This window comes from Melanostigma gelatinosum (genome assembly GCF_949748355.1).
Source record: "Melanostigma gelatinosum genome assembly, chromosome: 15".
NCBI classification, from domain to species: domain Eukaryota; kingdom Metazoa; phylum Chordata; class Actinopteri; order Perciformes; family Zoarcidae; genus Melanostigma; species Melanostigma gelatinosum.
Window position 1 is genome coordinate 22,984,616 of NC_136648.1, and position 19,044 is coordinate 23,003,659.

The 19,044-nt window shown below is 39.7% G+C and overlaps 1 protein-coding gene across 1 annotated transcript; it reads left to right on the forward strand.

Moving 5' to 3' along the window:
- The first annotated feature begins 3,815 nt into the window (after positions 1-3,815).
- Positions 3,816-17,559, forward strand: LOC306788730 (myosin-7-like). The gene is made up of 39 exons (XM_079284342.1): positions 3,816-4,993; positions 5,242-5,273; positions 5,683-5,891; positions 5,982-6,125; positions 6,213-6,369; positions 6,464-6,491; positions 6,580-6,688; positions 6,822-6,914; positions 7,012-7,075; positions 7,591-7,689; positions 7,793-7,896; positions 8,003-8,141; positions 9,116-9,234; positions 9,322-9,471; positions 9,611-9,781; positions 9,870-10,179; positions 10,309-10,379; positions 10,710-10,915; positions 11,046-11,169; positions 11,248-11,384; positions 12,266-12,521; positions 12,612-12,854; positions 12,939-13,115; positions 13,197-13,342; positions 13,430-13,520; positions 13,601-13,990; positions 14,088-14,214; positions 14,291-14,409; positions 14,487-14,683; positions 14,765-14,948; positions 15,033-15,198; positions 15,283-15,407; positions 15,504-15,812; positions 15,904-16,107; positions 16,196-16,492; positions 16,640-16,748; positions 16,840-16,931; positions 17,128-17,262; positions 17,433-17,559. The coding sequence occupies exons 3-39, from the start codon at positions 5,691-5,693 to the stop codon at positions 17,451-17,453; spliced, it is 5,814 nt and encodes a 1,937-aa protein (XP_079140468.1). The 5' UTR covers positions 3,816-4,993; positions 5,242-5,273; positions 5,683-5,690; the 3' UTR covers positions 17,454-17,559.
- Positions 17,560-19,044: the final 1,485 nt, after the last annotated feature.

A 19,044-nucleotide genomic window follows, 5' to 3' on the forward strand; every position in this document is an offset into this window, starting at 1 on the left:
AAGTGAAGCAAGGTGCCTCACACCTTCCCTTATGTGTTCATGTGATTGTAAAAGTAAGAGAGACAAGGACTGTGACAATGAGATAGCAATCAGACCTTTAATGGACGGCTGAGGGCTCTGCTAGAGCCTGGAATAGACAGGGATAAGTAAAGGAGATGAGAATTCTAGTTTGAAGGCAAGCAAGCAGGGAAGATACTTGGTCAGACCTGCTGTGATGGTTCCCATTGCATTGCTGACCAGCTTTGTATGATTTCATTTGTCCAGAGAGTTTCACTACCTGGTTCTAAATTCTGCATCAGGCCAACAGAATCATATTATATAGTTCAGAAAGCTCCTGCCATTATTCATAGTAGTGTCAGGTCGATATGCCTCTTTGTAGTATGACACGCTTGAGTTGTTCACATGACATATCGTACATACAGTACATAATTAGATTTCTCGTGGGCTTATCACTTGTTGCTGCTGATCAAAGACAAAGGAAAACCTGTCCTGACCACCTGCGTCACAAGCTGTCCGCAAGCCCCCCAAAGGCAGCCAGCAGGAATTTCACAAGTTATCTTTGTGCCCAAGGACAGAGAGAAGAAAACAATGCCATGTCAGCAGAAGCAGGCCGAGGGCACTCGCAGCATTCCCAACGTTTGGATTGAAGCCTGGAGTAGAGGTTACAACAATACGAATGTGTCACAGACATATGTTGGGTATTTAAGTTTTTATAAAACAAATTATGGGAATTTGTCTGAATCAGTATACTGTGAGAAAAAAATAATAATAATATTGAAAATGTAAAAATCTGATTTTAAAAATCTTCAAACCCAGGAGCCGAATTATATTGTTTCTGTCTTTAATTTCTATATATCTTTTATTTTAAATTTGTGCCATTGGAAAACAGCAAATTTGGACCACTTTTAAAAAGTGCTTTGTTTGATCTGATCATGGACTCAAATCCAGGAATTCTTTGCTTAAAATCAGTAAAAAACAAAAACAGTGAGTCTTATATGTTTGTCATGATAATGATTATAGCCTGTATAGACTTCCCAGGCACTGTCACTGACTTGATTACAAAAAAAGTTATTTTATGATAATTATTACTGCACATAGAAAGAAAAGAGTATAATCTACAAAACCTAGAGTGTGCACATCTAGCCTGCAGACTTAAAGTCTTTCCAGACCAAATGCAAATAATTTGCGCGTATAAATCACACATCAATTCAGAAATTGTAACCCATTTATCTTTACGAACCTATCAATGCCACATCTGAAACTTTCTTATTTTGCACTGCAGTATAATATGTTTGATTTTTGCAGCTTTTTCATTGTTTCGCATGCCGATAAAAACAAGTTAACCAACAACCACACAATCAGATATTATCATGACGTCAATGTCAGAATTCTGTTAATGCCTTCACACTCACACAAAAAATAGAACCTAAAGCGTAACATTTTACTGGATGGATGAAGAGCAGTTGAACTCGCTTGTGATGGCGAGTAGCCAACAAAAGAGCGGTAAAAGTACTTCGTTGTGAAGTACAGTGAGAGCCATTCATTTCCAAATGCATTAGGGAATGTATGCTATGGACATTTCACCTCTCAGAAATAACATGTTTTTTTGAAAGTCAGCCTCTATAAACCTGACCATATAGGATAAGTGATAGTGCTACGTATATTACCATAGGGCTGTACCAAATGTAATTATTTACATTATAAGCTTCGATTGAGGTTTTCCAATGAAGCTTAGAACGTCTGTCTTAAATGTTTTGGTCATCATCCTTACAGTAAAAATGGGAAAAATATGGTTTTGCGGTATTATACTGAAAATATAAATGTAGTAAGATGGCAAACAGCTTTTTGAAAATGTTGATTTTGAAAGGCTAACTGCCAACAAATATGGACTGAAGCAGAATATATTGATAAACACATGTTGTGAATTTTGGAAATGATTACATCTATCTTTCTGAATTTTGGCTTTTGGACTAAGACAATTACAGAGAGGCGGACTCGCTGTGTGTAAAAGAAGATGGGAGGTGGACCATTGCAAGCCATGTTTCTGTAAGTTATTTATAATAATAATTTGAATGTCCAAGTTATGGATGAAGCTTGTTATAAATTGACGATTATAAACTGAACATTAGGCCTTGTATTAAAGACCATGTATCACATAATAATACACACAGACTACATATGATTCAGTCCAGTCATGAATGATAAAAACCAGTGCAATGAAGCTCAGCTTTACACGTGTCACAAAAACATGTTTCTTTGGCGCCACCTTTAGAAAATACGCCCACAACTTATCTTTTCTACACAGTCTCTAGTTTGTAGAGTTGAGTGTGGGTTTCTTATTGGAAAAATTACTTATGAATTGATGACTGTGAGACAGTGCAAACTTTAATTTTCATTAGAATGCACGGATTGTCAATATTTGTGTAAGCCTTGGTGTGAAAAGCTTGTACGCAAAAAACAACAACAAATATTACGCATTTTCCATGAGTTTATTGTTTTTGTCACCGGTGTGAAAAGGCCTTTAGCCTGATGGTTGTTTAATAATTGTACATGTAGCAATTACAGCAATACAATAAAGGCTCTGCCAAACTAATGTAAATACAATTTCTATTTAAGTTTTTTCAATTTGTAACACTTTTTATGTCTTGTTAGCATGATACCTTCAAAAGAAAACCCTGACGCAATAATGCAACCAACCGTTTTCACACTTGTCGTTCTATTAATGTTTTCTTCTGATGTTCAGTATGAGGCTATCGTACTGATTACAGTGATGATAACATTAGAACACGAGACTATATCCATATCTATCTGTATACATAGGCAATCACGTGGTTCTGTGTTAACAAACCATTTGGCACGTCAGGTTACCGTGTTAGGGTATAATTCCACATCTTACACCTCCATCAATTACACATCAAATACTGTATAATAATAAACTCCAACATGATTATTCATATTTCTCTTGACTTTGCAGATGGTATCTGTATTGGCATCCAGGGAGGCATCCACTGTCAGTGACAGTTCCGACAGATTTATGCTTTTTCATTTTGTGTCTCACTGCCAATTACTATTAGGTTTGTTGTAAGCCCATGTGTTTGCCAGCCCTGGTCCAGGTCATTGAGAAGTGTCTGTCTCAAAAGGCCAGCCCAAGTAACTTCAGTTTCATGTAAGATGAACACTAGTTGATCGCACAGTGTAAATGTAAAATTATGCCAAGGGACCATTGTTAGACGGGCGAATATCTGTGAAGAGTCATGAGTGATGAAAAGGGGATTTGACAGCTGTGACCTTGGCGTTGTCTTGCCTATCTGTCGACAACAGCTGCAGCTCTTTATACTCCCTCTTGAAATGTATTTCACACCATATCACTTGACAGACTGTTGTTGAACATGAATAACAAATGGATTACAGTTTTTCTCAATTGCTAAAACACTAAAACCCATTGGCTGAACAAAGTTCTCAGTTGCCTGAACTCATTTAGCTAATTGTGCAGTCTGTTGTCAATACCTTAAACTATTTCACATGGTGAAACACAATTTGCAGATCTCACTTAGACTTTTCAGCAAAACTCGAAACACATTCTCAGTCTCAAAACACATTCTGCACTCTAATGCACATGTCATCCATACTGGTAAACACAAGTGACAACAATCAACTACAAATAGAGAACACATGTCATTGATTAAACACAATCACTCAAAATTGATTTCACTTGTATCAAATGATGTGACACAACCAATATAAGCCTGTTGAGAGAGCAAACAGGTGGTTGAAGGTGGCAAGGAGAAAGTCTGAGAATAGAAGAAACAATGTGAGAGGACATCGTGCTTTCTATTTGTTACAGTAACAGTACTGACTGCTCAATAGATTTTGACTGGTTGCAGGTTCATATCAACAAAGAACAAGAATTACAGAATCACAGAGACAAAGGACACGTTTGTGAGATGCAGGGTACAGTACTGTAAAAATAGGGGTACAAGGAGGAGGAAGAACAAAATAAATTGCAAAGAGCAAAGCACAGTAGTCATTTCTGATCAATTTTGAGCTACTGTAACAGAACATGTTTTCGTTCATATGAAATTTGTTCTCCCTGAGAACTATATGTTTTGAACAATGTGTTTTCTATTTATTGGTGTATTGTTTACTGACTGCTTGATAGTGTATATTATTTTGATCACTTTGTTTATGATTTGAGAGCAGTGTTTGATTTTGAGCACAGGTAAAACTATTTTGAGGCGAAAGTTTCATTTTGCAAGATGATTCAGAGGTTTTGTAAATAGTGCTTGAAGATGAGGTTTTGTGTTTACAGTTTTGAGAGAATGGGTGACCGTTTCAAGAAATGTGTCTTAGCAATCGAGAAAAACTGTATTACAAAAGCACAGTGGATCTAACTTCTAAGCAACACATAGCAATAATAAGTGCTGTTTTGGGGCATACAGTAGAGTGAGTCCTATCATGTCTTGGTCATGGATTGATACAGACGAATGATTCATTTAAAATGATCAGTGTTGTAGATGGATGGGGACTTGTATTTACTTTACAACAAAGGCACTGATTCATGTCGTCTAATCAACAAGCATAGACACTTAAAAGAATGAAATGTCCCGCATTTCCTGAATTTTGATTTATTTTATCACAATTTACTTTTGAAGCCACTCTGTTGATTATTATTCCAAAACTGCTTGATATAAAGGGGACAAAGGAGAATACATTGATAGATTGCAGCTTGTCCCTGCGCCCCCACCTCCTGCCTTTCCCTTTTCATCTGCCATCACAAGTATCGTATGAGTCTATTGTTCACAAGGTGAGAGCAACAAATAGCAGCCCTGGGCTCTGCCCAATTTGGAGAATGCTTTTTACGATAGGCAACCTGGATGCCATTTCTCTGATGATGCATCCCCATATTTGGTTGACTAACAACCTTTATTAATGGAGAGGCAGCCTGGTGTCAGCCACTGGATCCGTTTCACTGGACAAAGGTTGACGGTCAAAGGTAAGAACAACATCCACTCAAGTGAGACGCTGTTATGTTGTCTGTTCAAATTTGTCCCAGCTATATGTAGACAGTTGTTGGTGCTAGCTACATTTTGTATGTAGTTAGTAAAACATTTTAGTTGAGAAGATGCATTGTGTTACTGTAAACTTTTAATGTTTTTTACTTGTCATTTGATTTGTCTCATTAAATAATGACGTAATATAATATTTTGGTTTTCTTCTGCCTATTAAATATAAATAACACAGATTCCAAATTCCTGTGGAGTGAAACACCTCAGGTAAATGTGACAATTTTTACAGTGCAATAGTTAAGCCAATTATTCAGCATCTTGCTGTCCTGTTGATGCGTGTCAGCAACAAACAACAAACAAATGTCTTTTCTGATTCTGCCATTTTGGGGTTGTTTCCATTACATATCAAAAGCCCTGGCAAGTCTTATCATGTCTCTGTAACTCTAATGTTAGAGGTGCATCCATTTGTAAAAAGTTTTAAATAATACAGGTTTAACAACACGATGACTGTAAACATTGTTTTTGTACATTTTCATTATTTACATTTTTGTACATTTCATTATAGAGTCATTATGTCAAATGCATTTTTAACAATGTTTGTCTTATGTGAATGATCTACGGGTCATTCATGTGTGTACAAAATCACAGGACGTTAAAGATGTTCTATTCTTAATAGGTTGAAAAATGGGCGATGCCACAATGGCAGCGTTTGGGGCCGCTGCTTCTTTTCTTAGGAAGTCAGATATGGAGCGTCTAGAGGCCCAAACTCGTCAATTTGACATGAAGAAGGAGTGCTTCGTTTCTGACCCCGAGGTTGAGTTCGTCAAGGCATCCATCACGAGTCGGGACGGCGACAAAGTCACTGTTCAGACTGAGTTTGGAAAGGTATGCACATCATATCAATGGAGCTCAGTTCAAATGTTTCTCAATACAAGTCTTGACCTTTGTTTGAGACTGTGCTATCTCTTTTTTCAGACTGTCACAGTGAAGGAGTGCGATGTCCACCCTCAGAACCCGCCAAAGTTTGATAAAATTGAAGACATGGCGATGCTCACCTTCCTCCATGAGCCAGCTGTGCTGTTTAACCTCAAAGAGCGTTACGCAGCGTGGATGATCTATGTGAGACAAATTCCTAATACGTAACTCTCCTTCGTTAGTTCTCAGCATCTGAAGCCACTATTGTCTACTCCTCTCTTACTACGACAGACCTACTCTGGACTCTTCTGTGTGACTGTCAACCCCTACAAGGGGCTGCCAGTCTACAACCAAGAGGTGGTTGTTGCCTATCGAGGAAAGAAGAGGGCTGAAGCTCCTCCTCACATCTTCTCCATCTCTGACAATGGCTACCAGTACATGCTGTCAGGTGAATAATCTATTTTACCCTTCATTTTGATTTGACGTAATTTTGACGTCATTCCATTTTTTACTGATGATTTGAATATCCATCTTGCTGACAGACAGAGAGAACCAGTCTATCCTTATCACGTAAGTCACACAGTCCCAAATAAAATGACCTCAGTAGTTAAAGGGTCTTGGGTTTTGCACTAAAACGTTCTGTCTCTCTCCCACTCAGTGGAGAATCCGGTGCTGGAAAGACTGTCAACACCAAGCGTGTCATTCAGTACTTTGCCAGCATCGCTGCCGCCCCAAGTGGGAAGAAAGATCCAGCAGCTGAAAAGAAGGTCTGTTCAATGATGAATATTTCTGAATATTTTGCAAAGTATCAGTTTTAAAGCACAATTTCACTTCCATTGAAAATTATTTCTAATAACTGAGACACATTTGGTATTTTTACATGGCACTGGACCAATTCAGGGAACCCTGGAGGATCAAATCATTCAGGCTAACCCTGCTTTGGAGGCCTTTGGGAATGCCAAGACCATCAGGAATGACAACTCTTCTAGATTTGTGAGTGTCTGCGTGACTGAAGTTGGGCTTCTTGATTATCACTGATATGGTATTTGTTTTCGTTTTAGAAATAGATGAACACTTTTTTTCCTCTTAGGGTAAATTCATCAGAATTCATTTTGACAACCGAGGAAAGCTGGCCTCTGCTGATATTGAGACTTGTAAGTAAAACTAAATCCATTCAATCATCCGTTTCCGAGTGCATTTGTTACTTGGAGCCAATCCCTGCATGTGAGAGGCAGGATGGACAGGAACACACTCATTTCCAACTTACATTTAAACCGATGTGCCACTTAGTCTCCAGTTGCCTAATCTGCGCATAGTACTAAATCAGAGCGACCCAAGGAAGCGACACTGATACTAGAGCTAACATACAGATGCCTTACACAAAGAACCCAGGAGCTCATTGCTGTCACCACTGAACCAATGTGCCACACATGTAAACTAAAAATGAATTCATAAAAAGTAATTAAATAATGTTTGTTCACACTTAATTCGCAGTTTGCAGTTCTGACCGTTTTGTTTCAGTAAATGTGTTATCTGTTTACAAACCTGTTGATTTTGTATTGTTGCATCAATGAGCGGTAGAATGCCTGTAATTATAGCTAAGCCTACACCGATAGCTACTTATTTATTCCGGAACAAAATAACATAACATATATTAAACCTCTAACAGACCTTTTGGAAAAGTCTCGCGTGACCTATCAGCTCAAAGCTGAGAGGGATTACCACATCTTCTACCAGATCCTGTCTCAGGCAAAGCCTGAACTTCTGGGTAAGTGCACAATATACATGTGATGTACATTTATTACTGTACTGTATCATGCATTGTATCATAAAATAAATATTTTCTATTTTGTGAATATATATATTTTTAGAAATGTTGCTCATCACCAACAACCCCTATGACTACGCCTTCATCTCCCAAGGAGAGACGACAGTAGCCTCCATCAATGACTCTGAGGAGCTGACAGCCACTGATGTGAGCTGAATCTCTGATCGACAGCAGAAAACATTTTTTTAATCAAACATCAATTAAGAACAATATTAGGAAATGCAAGATTTTTAATTTTTTTTATTTCATTCAGGATGCCTTTGATGTGCTGGGCTTCACGCAAGAAGAGAAGAATAGTATTTATAAGCTGACTGGTGCCGTCATGCATTATGGTAACATGAAGTTCAAGCAGAAGCAGCGAGAAGAACAGGCGGAGGCTGATGGCACTGAAGGTGAGAGAAGTTATCATAGATAGGTATTATCATTGTTATTATTTGAGATTTGGCGTAGTGGAGATCCAACATTCTTAACCATCTTAAAACATAATAATAATTTGATGATGAAAAGTCATCAATGGTTTTTTCATACACGCTCCAGCTTGTTAGGTCCACTTAGTGAGGTGTTGATTCAACTTTATGGTCATTTTGGAGAATGTAGTTTGTGTTGGTGTTGAACTTAAATGCATTATACAGAGAGATGTTTCTGTTATTTAACCTACCCTCTTTGGTGAAATGGTGTGGATAAAATAATAGAAACACGTTAGCGTAATGAAATACAATTAAACTGTTTCAACAAAAAAATTACGTTATAACCGTAATGAAGGTAGGATTTATTGCAGGACGTTTGTATTAGACTGCATTAGTTTTAGCTAGCTGCACCTAATGAACTGACAACAATGTATTTATATGATATAGTCAAGAAACAAGCCTTTTTCAGCTCTTCCTGTCAGTATTGAGGCTTTGCCTAACATTTTGCATTTGTTGCATTGAAATGAAAGACTTAAACATATTCAAATGAATGACAATGAAATTGTGAGGGCAGTTGGCAGAGCGTGCCCTCCCGAATCCTTGTGCTCCACATGACAACCACAGACTTTCTGGAAGACAACTAATAAATTAATCAATCAATTCATTAAAACTGTGAAACTCAATCTGAAGTTATTTTAAAGCTACACTAACAAGCTTGTAAAAAAGAATCCGTTAGAATAGCCATTTGTAAAAAATAAATTAAATTGAGACAGTATCAAAGAAAAGCATTATTTACATGACACTATGTTCCCACCTTGGCATGTTCAACCACGTTTGTTTGACCACTGGTCCATACTTTAAGTGTCAAAGAACCCTAAAGAGAAAGATTGGGGAGCTGAAAGAGCATGCCCAGTGCCAGGGTAAAGAAAAAACACTTATGTATATCTTTACTTTCTCAGTTGCTGACAAAATTTCATATCTGATGTGCCTGAACTCTGCCGACCTCATCAAAGGTCTTTGCCACCCAAGAGTCAAAGTAGGAAATGAGTGGGTCACCAAGGGACAAACTGTCGCTCAGGTAATGACTTGAAGGAACCCCTTTGGAGAAAGTTTGATTGAATAAAACGGGAAATTTTACAAATATTACTGATTATTTTTCCCCAAGGTGTCCTATTCTGTTAGTGCACTGGGTAAATCAGTGTATGAGAAGATGTTTCTGTGGATGGTGGTGAGGATCAACCAATCCCTGGAGACCAAGCAGCCCCGCCAGTACTTCATTGGTGTACTGGACATTGCTGGATTTGAGATCTTTGATGTGAGTTTGGAATGGAATATAACGCTAAGAAACACAGAAAGTTTAGAACCATAAAAGCGACATCCGAAAGTGCACATTAGATTCGTAGTAACATTTTCATGCATGAGTTAATTTCTGCTCAATATCGATGTCATTCCAGTTCAACACCTTTGAGCAGATGTGCATCAACTTCACCAATGAAAAGCTGCAACAGTTTTTCAACCACCACATGTTTGTGCTGGAGCAGGAAGAGTACAAGAAAGAGGGCATTGAATGGACTTTCATCGATTTTGGTATGGACTTGCAGGCCTGTATTGACCTGATTGAAAAGGTGAGAGACTGGACGATTACATGTTCAGACATACATGAAGATTGATTGATTTATTTTCTTCAAACTGCTCATGTTTTTGTCCCTTCAGCCCATGGGTATCATGTCCATCCTTGAAGAGGAGTGCATGTTCCCCAAAGCCTCTGATGCCACCTTTAAAGCAAAGCTCTATGACAACCATCTGGGGAAATCTGCCAACTTCCAGAAGCCCAGAATTGTCAAAGGAAAACCAGAGGCTCATTTTGCCCTGATGCACTACGCTGGAACTGTTGATTATAATATCAACAACTGGCTGGTGAAGAACAAGGATCCTCTGAACGAGACCGTAGTAGGACTCTTCCAGAAGTCTACCCTTAAGCTTTTGTCTACTCTTTTTGTTGGGTATGCAGGAGCTGATGCAGGTATGTGGAAACTCACTAGTTGACGTTAATACAAATACATTAAAGCCTACAGAAATATTTAACAATGACAAACATTACTGTACAGTTTTCTGTCCGCTAAATTTAACTTCTATTTTATATTGTATTTAGATACTGGTGTGAAAGGGAAAGGTACAAAGAAGAAAGGTTCTTCATTCCAAACTGTATCAGCTTTGCACAGGGTAAAATTTAATATATATAATATATTATATATATTATATGTTAATATAATAATATATTGTTTTTTTCATTCAAATTTTCAAATGTTGGTCAAATATTGCAAGGCTATTGTAAAACAGAATTGATGAAAAGACGATGTAAGCTAACCAACACAGAAATTTCTTCAGGTTAATCATTTACCAAAAGTACTGTGTACATATTTTCCCACGGTTATGACACAATAACTGATTCCTGATAACGTATCGAGTTTGATTATTTAGGCACACATTTCATTGCGTTAAACAAAATGAAAACACAAAATGTCTTTAAAGTTTTGTGTTGAAAACTTGCAGGAGAACCTGAACAAGCTGATGACCAACTTGAGGTCTACTCACCCTCACTTTGTCCGCTGCATCATCCCCAATGAGACCAAGACTCCTGGGGCCATGGAGAACCCTCTGGTGATGCACCAGCTGCGCTGTAACGGTGTGCTGGAAGGCATCAGGATCTGCAGAAAGGGCTTCCCCAACAGGATCCTCTATGGAGATTTCAAACAGAGGTTTGCATGTGATGGACAAAACCACATTTAAAACTACCATGGAAAACAAATGATTGTCTTGCCAGAATTGCTGTGCTGTTTCATAACTTATTTCCCAACATGCAAAACAATTTATGTATTGGTTTTAAAGATACCGTATTCTGAACCCTAATGCCATTCCTGAGGGACAGTTCATCGACAACAAGAAGGCTGCCGAGAAACTGTTGGGTTCTCTGGATATTGACCACAGCCAGTACAAACTGGGGCACACCAAGGTCAGTAGTTTATATCGATGCACTTTGTGTAACATCTATATGTTGTTACTGACTATCTAATCTGACACTATAAAAAAGGTGTTCTTCAAAGCCGGATTGCTGGGTCTGCTAGAGGAGATGCGTGATGACCGTCTAGCACTAATCATCACTGGTATCCAAGCCCGGGCTCGAGGCCTTCTGGCAAGAATTGAATTCCAGAAGATCGTTGAACGCAGGTAACTGCTCACAGCATGTCCAAACTCTGTCAGTAAATTATTATTACTATTATTACTATTTTTATTTAATATAGCCCGAAGAAACCATAACCTATAGGGGTGTAACGGTACGCGTATTCATATTGAACCGTTCGGTACGAGGCTCACGGTTCGGTACGCATGACGAACCGAACACGTTTCAATAAAAAAAAAATTTATTCAACCAGGTAGTCCCATTGAGATTAAAAATCTCTTTTGCAAGATGTAAGTAACAATACAAGATGTAAGCAAGATGTAAGTAACACTACTACATCACATTAAGGAGCAGTTTTTGTTTTTGATGCTTATGTGTTGCTAAGAAGACACCCCAGAAGATGGGTCACTCAGGTATAGTTCCATCATTGTTCAAAGTCAAAGAATAACTTCATGATGTTAGTTGTAATGAACAAATATATTTTTAAATCAAGTACATTTCTCTGGAATTTATAGTTTTCTACTGTACTGAAACGTACCGAACCGTGGCTCCACTGTATCGTACCCAACCCAACCGTGAATTTTGTGAACCGTTACACCCCTAATAACCTATGACAAAAAGTTCCTCATAATGGAGATGTACCGGTACTCGGTGCCTTAAATACACAGACAAATCAACTGCCTTTGAAATAAATATTTTAAAATGGGAGCGCATCGTGAGAGATGGAAATCAATTTAGGTCATATTGAAATGGACATTTATCAAATTAAAACGGGATTTTAGTTTTTTATGTGTTCATGCTGGACAGAAGTATAAGAAGTATGTGTATTTCATTTGAGGATATGTGTACATAGCTTGTATCGTTGTTTCAAATTTAAAATAAAAGAAAGAAGAAAAAAACTCTTTAAACAATGATCTGTTGTCTGCAGGGATTCACTACTTGTGATCCAGTGGAACATCCGTGCCTTCATGGGGGTCAAGAATTGGCCCTGGATGAAGATGTACTTCAAGATCAAACCTCTGCTGAAATCAGCAGAGAGTGAGAAGGAGATGGCCAACATGAAGGAAGAGTTCACCAAACTAAAAGAGGCTTACGCAAAATCTGAGGCCCGCAAGAAAGAACTTGAAGAAAAGATGGTGACTCTTCTCCAAGAGAAGAACGACTTGCAGCTCCTAGTTCAATCTGTACGTTTAAAATCTGTCAGCTTTACAAATAATATAAAAATCAAACAAAGTCTGCAAATGTTTAACGCTGTGCCTTTCAAATAACAACAGGAGCAAGATAATCTGGGTGATGCTGAGGAAAGATGCGAGGGGCTGATCAAGAGCAAGATTCAGCTGGAGGCAAAATCCAAAGAGCTGTGTGAGAGACTGGATGATGAGGAGGAGATGAATGCTGAACTGACTGCTAAGAAGAGGAAGCTGGAGGATGAGTGCTCTGAGCTGAAGAAAGACATTGATGACTTGGAGTTGACTCTGGCTAAAGTGGAGAAAGAGAAGCACGCCACTGAGAACAAAGTATGACGTACAGTAATCACTGTAAAGTGTTCCAAATAACATCTGCATTGAAGTCCTTGATATATAAATGTCCTCTGGCCATAGGTGAAGAACCTGGTGGAAGAGATGGCTGCTTTGGATGAAATCATTGCCAAGTTGACCAAGGAAAAGAAAGCCTTACAGGAAGCTCATCAGCAAACGCTGGATGATCTGCAGAGTGAAGAAGACAAAGTCAACACTCTGACCAAGGCCAAGGCTAAGCTGGAGCAGCAAGTGGATGATGTAAGAATGTATAAGATATGGTGGATTTGTCTGTAACGTGAAATCATGACTGAATAACAAGTTATTTATTACGACCCACAGCTTGAAGGGTCCCTTGAGCAAGAGAAGAAAGTGCGTATGGACCTTGAGAGAGCAAAGCGGAAGCTTGAAGGAGACCTAAAGTTAGCGCAAGAGAGTATTATGGACCTGGAAAATGACAAGCAACAAGTCGAAGAGAAGCTGAAAAAGTAAAATGAAAAGTGCCAATGTAAAACGCAAATAGATCTTCAACTAAGTGTAAGAAGTTATATTTTAGTTATTTTTTCTATCCACAGGAAAGATTTTGAAATCAGCCAACTCAATGGTAAAATAGAAGATGAACAATTGATGAGTGCCCAACTCCAGAAAAAATTGAAGGAGTTACAGGTAATAATTTCCACAGGATAAAGACATTTTGGTAAGCTGGTGCATGATCATGGCATTCTAAGTCCATCATTTTGGTCTAGGCCCGCATTGAGGAGCTGGAGGAAGAGCTGGAGGCAGAGCGAGCTGCCCGAGCCAAGGTGGAGAAGCAGAGAGCAGACTTGTCCAGAGAGCTGGAGGAGATCAGTGAGAGGCTGGAGGAGGCCGGTGGAGCAACATCCGTCCAGATTGAGATGAACAAGAAGAGGGAGGCCGAGTTCCAGAAACTCCGCAGAGACCTCGAAGAGGCCACTCTGCAGCATGAATCCACTGCTGCCACACTCAGGAAGAAACAAGCCGACAGTGTGGCCGACCTGGGAGAGCAGATTGACAACCTGCAGAGAGTCAAGCAGAAACTGGAGAAGGAGAAGAGTGAGTTCAGACTGGAGCTGGATGACGTGGTCTCCAATATGGAACATATTGTGAAGGCTAAGGTAAAATACTTTCATGTATATATTTTACTACCTATTTGTTGATCAACATGTTATTCTGTTAGTCTAAAACACCTTAGTTAATGCCTTTTGTTTTCAGAATAATTTGGAGAAAATGTGCAGGTCTCTGGAGGACCAGATGAATGAATACAAAACAAAGGCAGAAGAGGGACAGCGGTCCACCAATGACTTCACCATGCAGAAAGCGAAGCTTCAAACTGAGAATGGTATGCATTTGATTTCAGCAGTCTGTTTTGTTCAGGATATCATGAAATACTCATTTTATTCTTCGATCAAAATTAGGTGAACTTTCAAGGCGGCTTGAGGAAAAGGATTCCCTGGTGTCTCAGCTTACCAGAGGAAAACAGTCCTACACTCAACAAATTGAAGACCTTAAAAGACAACTAGAGGAGGAAGTGAAGGTAGGTTCCAAATACCAGAGAGAACTTGGTACAGATGGTGGTACATGAAGATGCACCAAGATATGCTTTCATTTCAGGCCAAGAATGCTTTTGCCCATGCAGTGCAGTCAGCTCGTCATGACTGTGACCTCCTCAGGGAGCAGTATGAGGAGGAGCAGGAGGCCAAGGCTGAACTGCAGCGCGGCATGTCCAAGGCCAACTCTGAGGTGGCTCAGTGGAGAACTAAGTACGAAACTGATGCCATCCAGAGAACCGAGGAACTGGAGGAGGCCAAGTGAGTAAAACGTATTTTGACCAGAACAATTCAGCAAAGTTTAAAAGCAATCAACCCTGAATCAATTTTATTATAATGCAGGAAGAAGCTGACTCAGCGTCTGCAGGATGCTGAGGAGGCTGTTGAAGCAGTGAACGCTAAATGTTCGTCTCTGGAGAAGACCAAACACAGGCTGCAGAATGAGATTGAAGATCTCATGGTGGATGTGGAGAGGTCCAATGCTGCTGCTGCTGCTCTGGACAAGAAGCAAAGAAACTTTGACAAGGTTGAACTTCGAATACATCTGGCACCTTGGCGCTTTTAGACGGACACTTAGAGTAGAACTGACCTTTAAGCATACATATTTCAGGTGTTGGCAGAGTGGAAACAGAAGTATGAAGAGTCTCAGTGTGAGTTGGAGAGCTCTCAGAAGGAAGCCAGGTCTCTGAGCACTGAGCTCTTCAAACTCAAGAACTCCTATGAAGAATCTCTTGAACATCTGGAGACCATGAAGAGGGAGAACAAGAATCTGCAGGGTAAGGGTAAAACCAGCTTACACCTCTGTTGTAGAATTCATTCTCATGACCAAACCATTGACAATGTGACATTTTGTTTCTCAGAGGAAACATCTGACCTCACTGAGCAAATTGGTGAGAGTGGAAAGAGTATTCACGAGCTTGAGAAGATTCGTAAACAGTTGGACCAAGAGAAGTGTGAGATACAGACAGCCCTGGAGGAAGCAGAAGTATGTTGAATGTTCTACTGGGGAGCTCATGAACATTTCTTTGTTATTGCTAATAACTTGTCATATATTTAATTTTCATCCTTTATTTCATGATAGGCCTCACTGGAGCATGAGGAAGGGAAGATTCTCAGAGCCCAGCTCGAGTTCAACCAGATTAAGGCCGATATTGAGCGCAAGCTGGCCGAGAAAGATGAAGAGATGGAGCAAGCAAAGAGAAACCAACAGCGAATTGTGGATACTCTTCAGAGCTCTCTTGAGGCAGAGACTCGCAGCAGGAATGAGGCTCTCCGTTTGAAGAAGAAGATGGAGGGAGACCTGAATGAGATGGAGATCCAGCTGAGCCAGGCCAACAGGCAGGCAGCAGAGGCCCAGAAACAACTTAAGGCTGTTAATGCACATCTGAAGGTATGAAGGAACTCAGGAAAAATGATAACGATTATCCATCGCTTACACGCAAATAACTCAAATTGAAATTCCTTTTGATTTCATCTTCCAGGATGCTCAGCTCCAGCTTGATGACTCTCTTCGAGCCAATGATGATCTGAAGGAAAACAATGCCATGGTCGAGAGACGCAACAACTTGATTCAGGCCGAAGTGGAGGAGCTCAGGGCTGCTCTGGAGCAAACGGAGAGAGGTCGCAAACTTGCTGAGCAAGAGCTGCTGGACGTTAGTGAAAGGGTGCAGCTACTGCACTCACAGGTAAGATGCCGTGGATATCAATATGTCCTCGTATGTTTGTTTTACACGCACTGTTACAATGCAAATTCAACTACTTCTTTAAAACTAGAACACCAGCCTGATAAACCAAAAGAAGAAGCTGGAAGCTGATACATCCCAGCTTCAGACAGAAGTAGAAGAAGCGGTGCAGGAGTGCAGAAATGCTGAAGAGAAGGCCAAGAAGGCCATTACTGATGCTGCCATGATGGCAGAGGAGCTGAAGAAAGAGCAGGACACCAGCGCTCACCTGGAGCGCATGAAGAAGAACATGGAGCAAACCATCAAAGACCTGCAGCACCGTCTGGATGAAGCTGAACAGATCGCCTTGAAGGGAGGCAAGAAGCAGTTGCAGAAGCTCGAGGCCAGGGTGAGTATCAAACATTTGAAATGAACAATGTCATCCCTAAATCTGACAAATCTGACGATAATTAACATTCTAGAACTATTATTTTTCACCATATTCAAAAAGCCAACAAACTAATATTAAAATAGCTTCACATCATTCCCTCAACAGATCAGAGAACTGGAGAGTGAATTAGAGGCTGAACAAAGAAAGTCCAGTGATTCTGTCAAGGGAATACGAAAATATGAAAGACGAATCAAAGAGTTGACCTATCAGGCAAGTTTCTATGCATTTACCACATAGTGGAACACTGAGATTGTTATTTCTAATCTAAATTATAATCTTTTGGTTTGTTTTTTGTATCCAGACAGAAGAGGACCGTAAGAATCTTGTCCGTCTGCAAGATCTGGTAGACAAGCTGCAGCTTAAGGTCAAATCCTACAAGAGAGTTTCAGAGGAAGCTGTAAGTACTCTACTAATCTAGATCAAAAACATAGAAACTGTCCAAGCCCACAGTACATGTGTCAATGTGCTCAATACAGTAAAAAGCCATGTGGTAGAGCTGGACAATATGGAAAAACAAAATTTAAATGTTTCATGATATAAGGAATGCTGTTAGTGAAGAAAAATATATGTGCTATTGTGTTTGTATTCTACAGGAGGAACAGGCCAACAATAATCTTGGCAAGTTTCGTAAGCTCCAACATGAGTTTGATGAAGCTGAAGAGAGAGCGGACATCGCTGAGTCTCAGGTCAACAAGCTACGGGTCAAGAGCCGAGATGTGGGGTCAAAGGTCATTCTATTTCTACCATAATGCCACCAGTTAAATTGTGTACAGTGTGCACATAACCTTCTAACTAATATGTAGGACAGTGAATCTACAACATTTAAAAGTTTCACGACTTATAATTCATTTTGAAAATAACATTTAAAATAGTTTACTTGTTGTTTTTCTTATTTCAGAAAGGACACGACGAAGAATGAAGCTCGTGGAATGAATTTGTGTTTCTGAGACACCTGATGTTTGAATAATGGTGTCTCCCTAAGCATGTTAGTTGTTCAGTAGAATTAAATTGATCTGCAGCTCAAACTGTGCTTTGGCTTTTTTTTTGGAAAATGTACTTTAAAATACATTAGAACTTAGAAAAAAATCTGGATACTGGTGAAACTTAAGTTAACTGGGGTATTATAGCAGGTCTACTTGGATGTGGCCATTACTATTACAGAATTACAATGCATCTCCTCATTTAAATTGTATCTATTTACCAATTACAACCTGTGCGTAAAATGTAGGATTGTAGTCTACCAGTGGCGGGCCGTGCATTTTATACCTGGGCCTCCGCTGCTGTCCTGGCAGCTGAAATACCACCTTATAGCCACATTGTGGTGCCACAGCTATTACGGTATTCATTTTTAATGCTCTAACTATGTACATCTTCGTATTAAGCCGTTCGGTACGAGTCGTTTGAATAATGCTCGAGCATTTAGAAAATGTAAAAGCCTACATTCAGGAAACTTCCTCAGCTGGTATGGCAGTTGACCCAAAGAGATTATCATAGGATTTTACTTTCACAACTTGAATGTTGAACATACTGCTCTGCTATGTCTTTCCTCCTCTCAGCACCCTGTATCATGGTGCAGCTCAACTCAGTCAGAATGCATTTTGATTGGCTGAGCTGCATCACGTGATGTGATTCACTACCCATCAGCCTCTGCTGGCTGTTAAATTTCGTTTCACGATCGTCACGTGCTCGCCCACTGACCAATCACAGCACACTCTGCACCTAGCGGGAAAGCTACAGATGAACACTGAGCGGCATGTAATCCTGACGACATTATAGGCCGCTAGCAGGCACTGACACGTCAAAGAATACGCCCAACATGTCAAACTAAAGATCTGATTGGTTGAACACTATGACAATCAACAATATCGTCCCCATCTACTTTAACCTGCACTGGCTGCAGGTGAGAGTCTGCAGGCCTCTGGCTCTGTTCTTACCTAGAGACAGCATAGAGGTGAGATCTGATTGGATAAAAGCTCTACTTATAACAAGCTGCACTGGAAGCAGAGCAACTGAGGAAGACAGGAGCTGTGCAATGAGAAAATAAGATAATGGGAAAAATATTTTTATAAATTATAATACATGTAGTGTATTTAAGAAAAATGTAGTGTATTTTTTTATATATATAGCTTTGTGATTCTGTTTAGGCCAGCAGAGAGGGCCTTGCAGGCCCTGACGGCCCACCACTGTAGTCTACACACTACACAAGCATTGAAAAAAAATCTGGATCTTTTCTTGTGCAAATGATTATCATCTCCGGCACAAATGTGTGTTGAAGTCTAAATAGATGCGTCCCCTGTGAGATGGAGCTGAGATGCACGCCTGCACAGAGCCGGTGCAGACACCTGCAGAGATGAAAATAAGAGCAAGTCTGTTGAGTGAGGCCTGAATTATGTGCAGTTCAGCCCCGATTGTGGGTCATATTCATGCATTCAACAGTGGTCGTTGCAGACACATCTTGCAGAGATCTGCACCTTCTAGTTAAAACGTTGTTTAAAAACTTGACGAATATG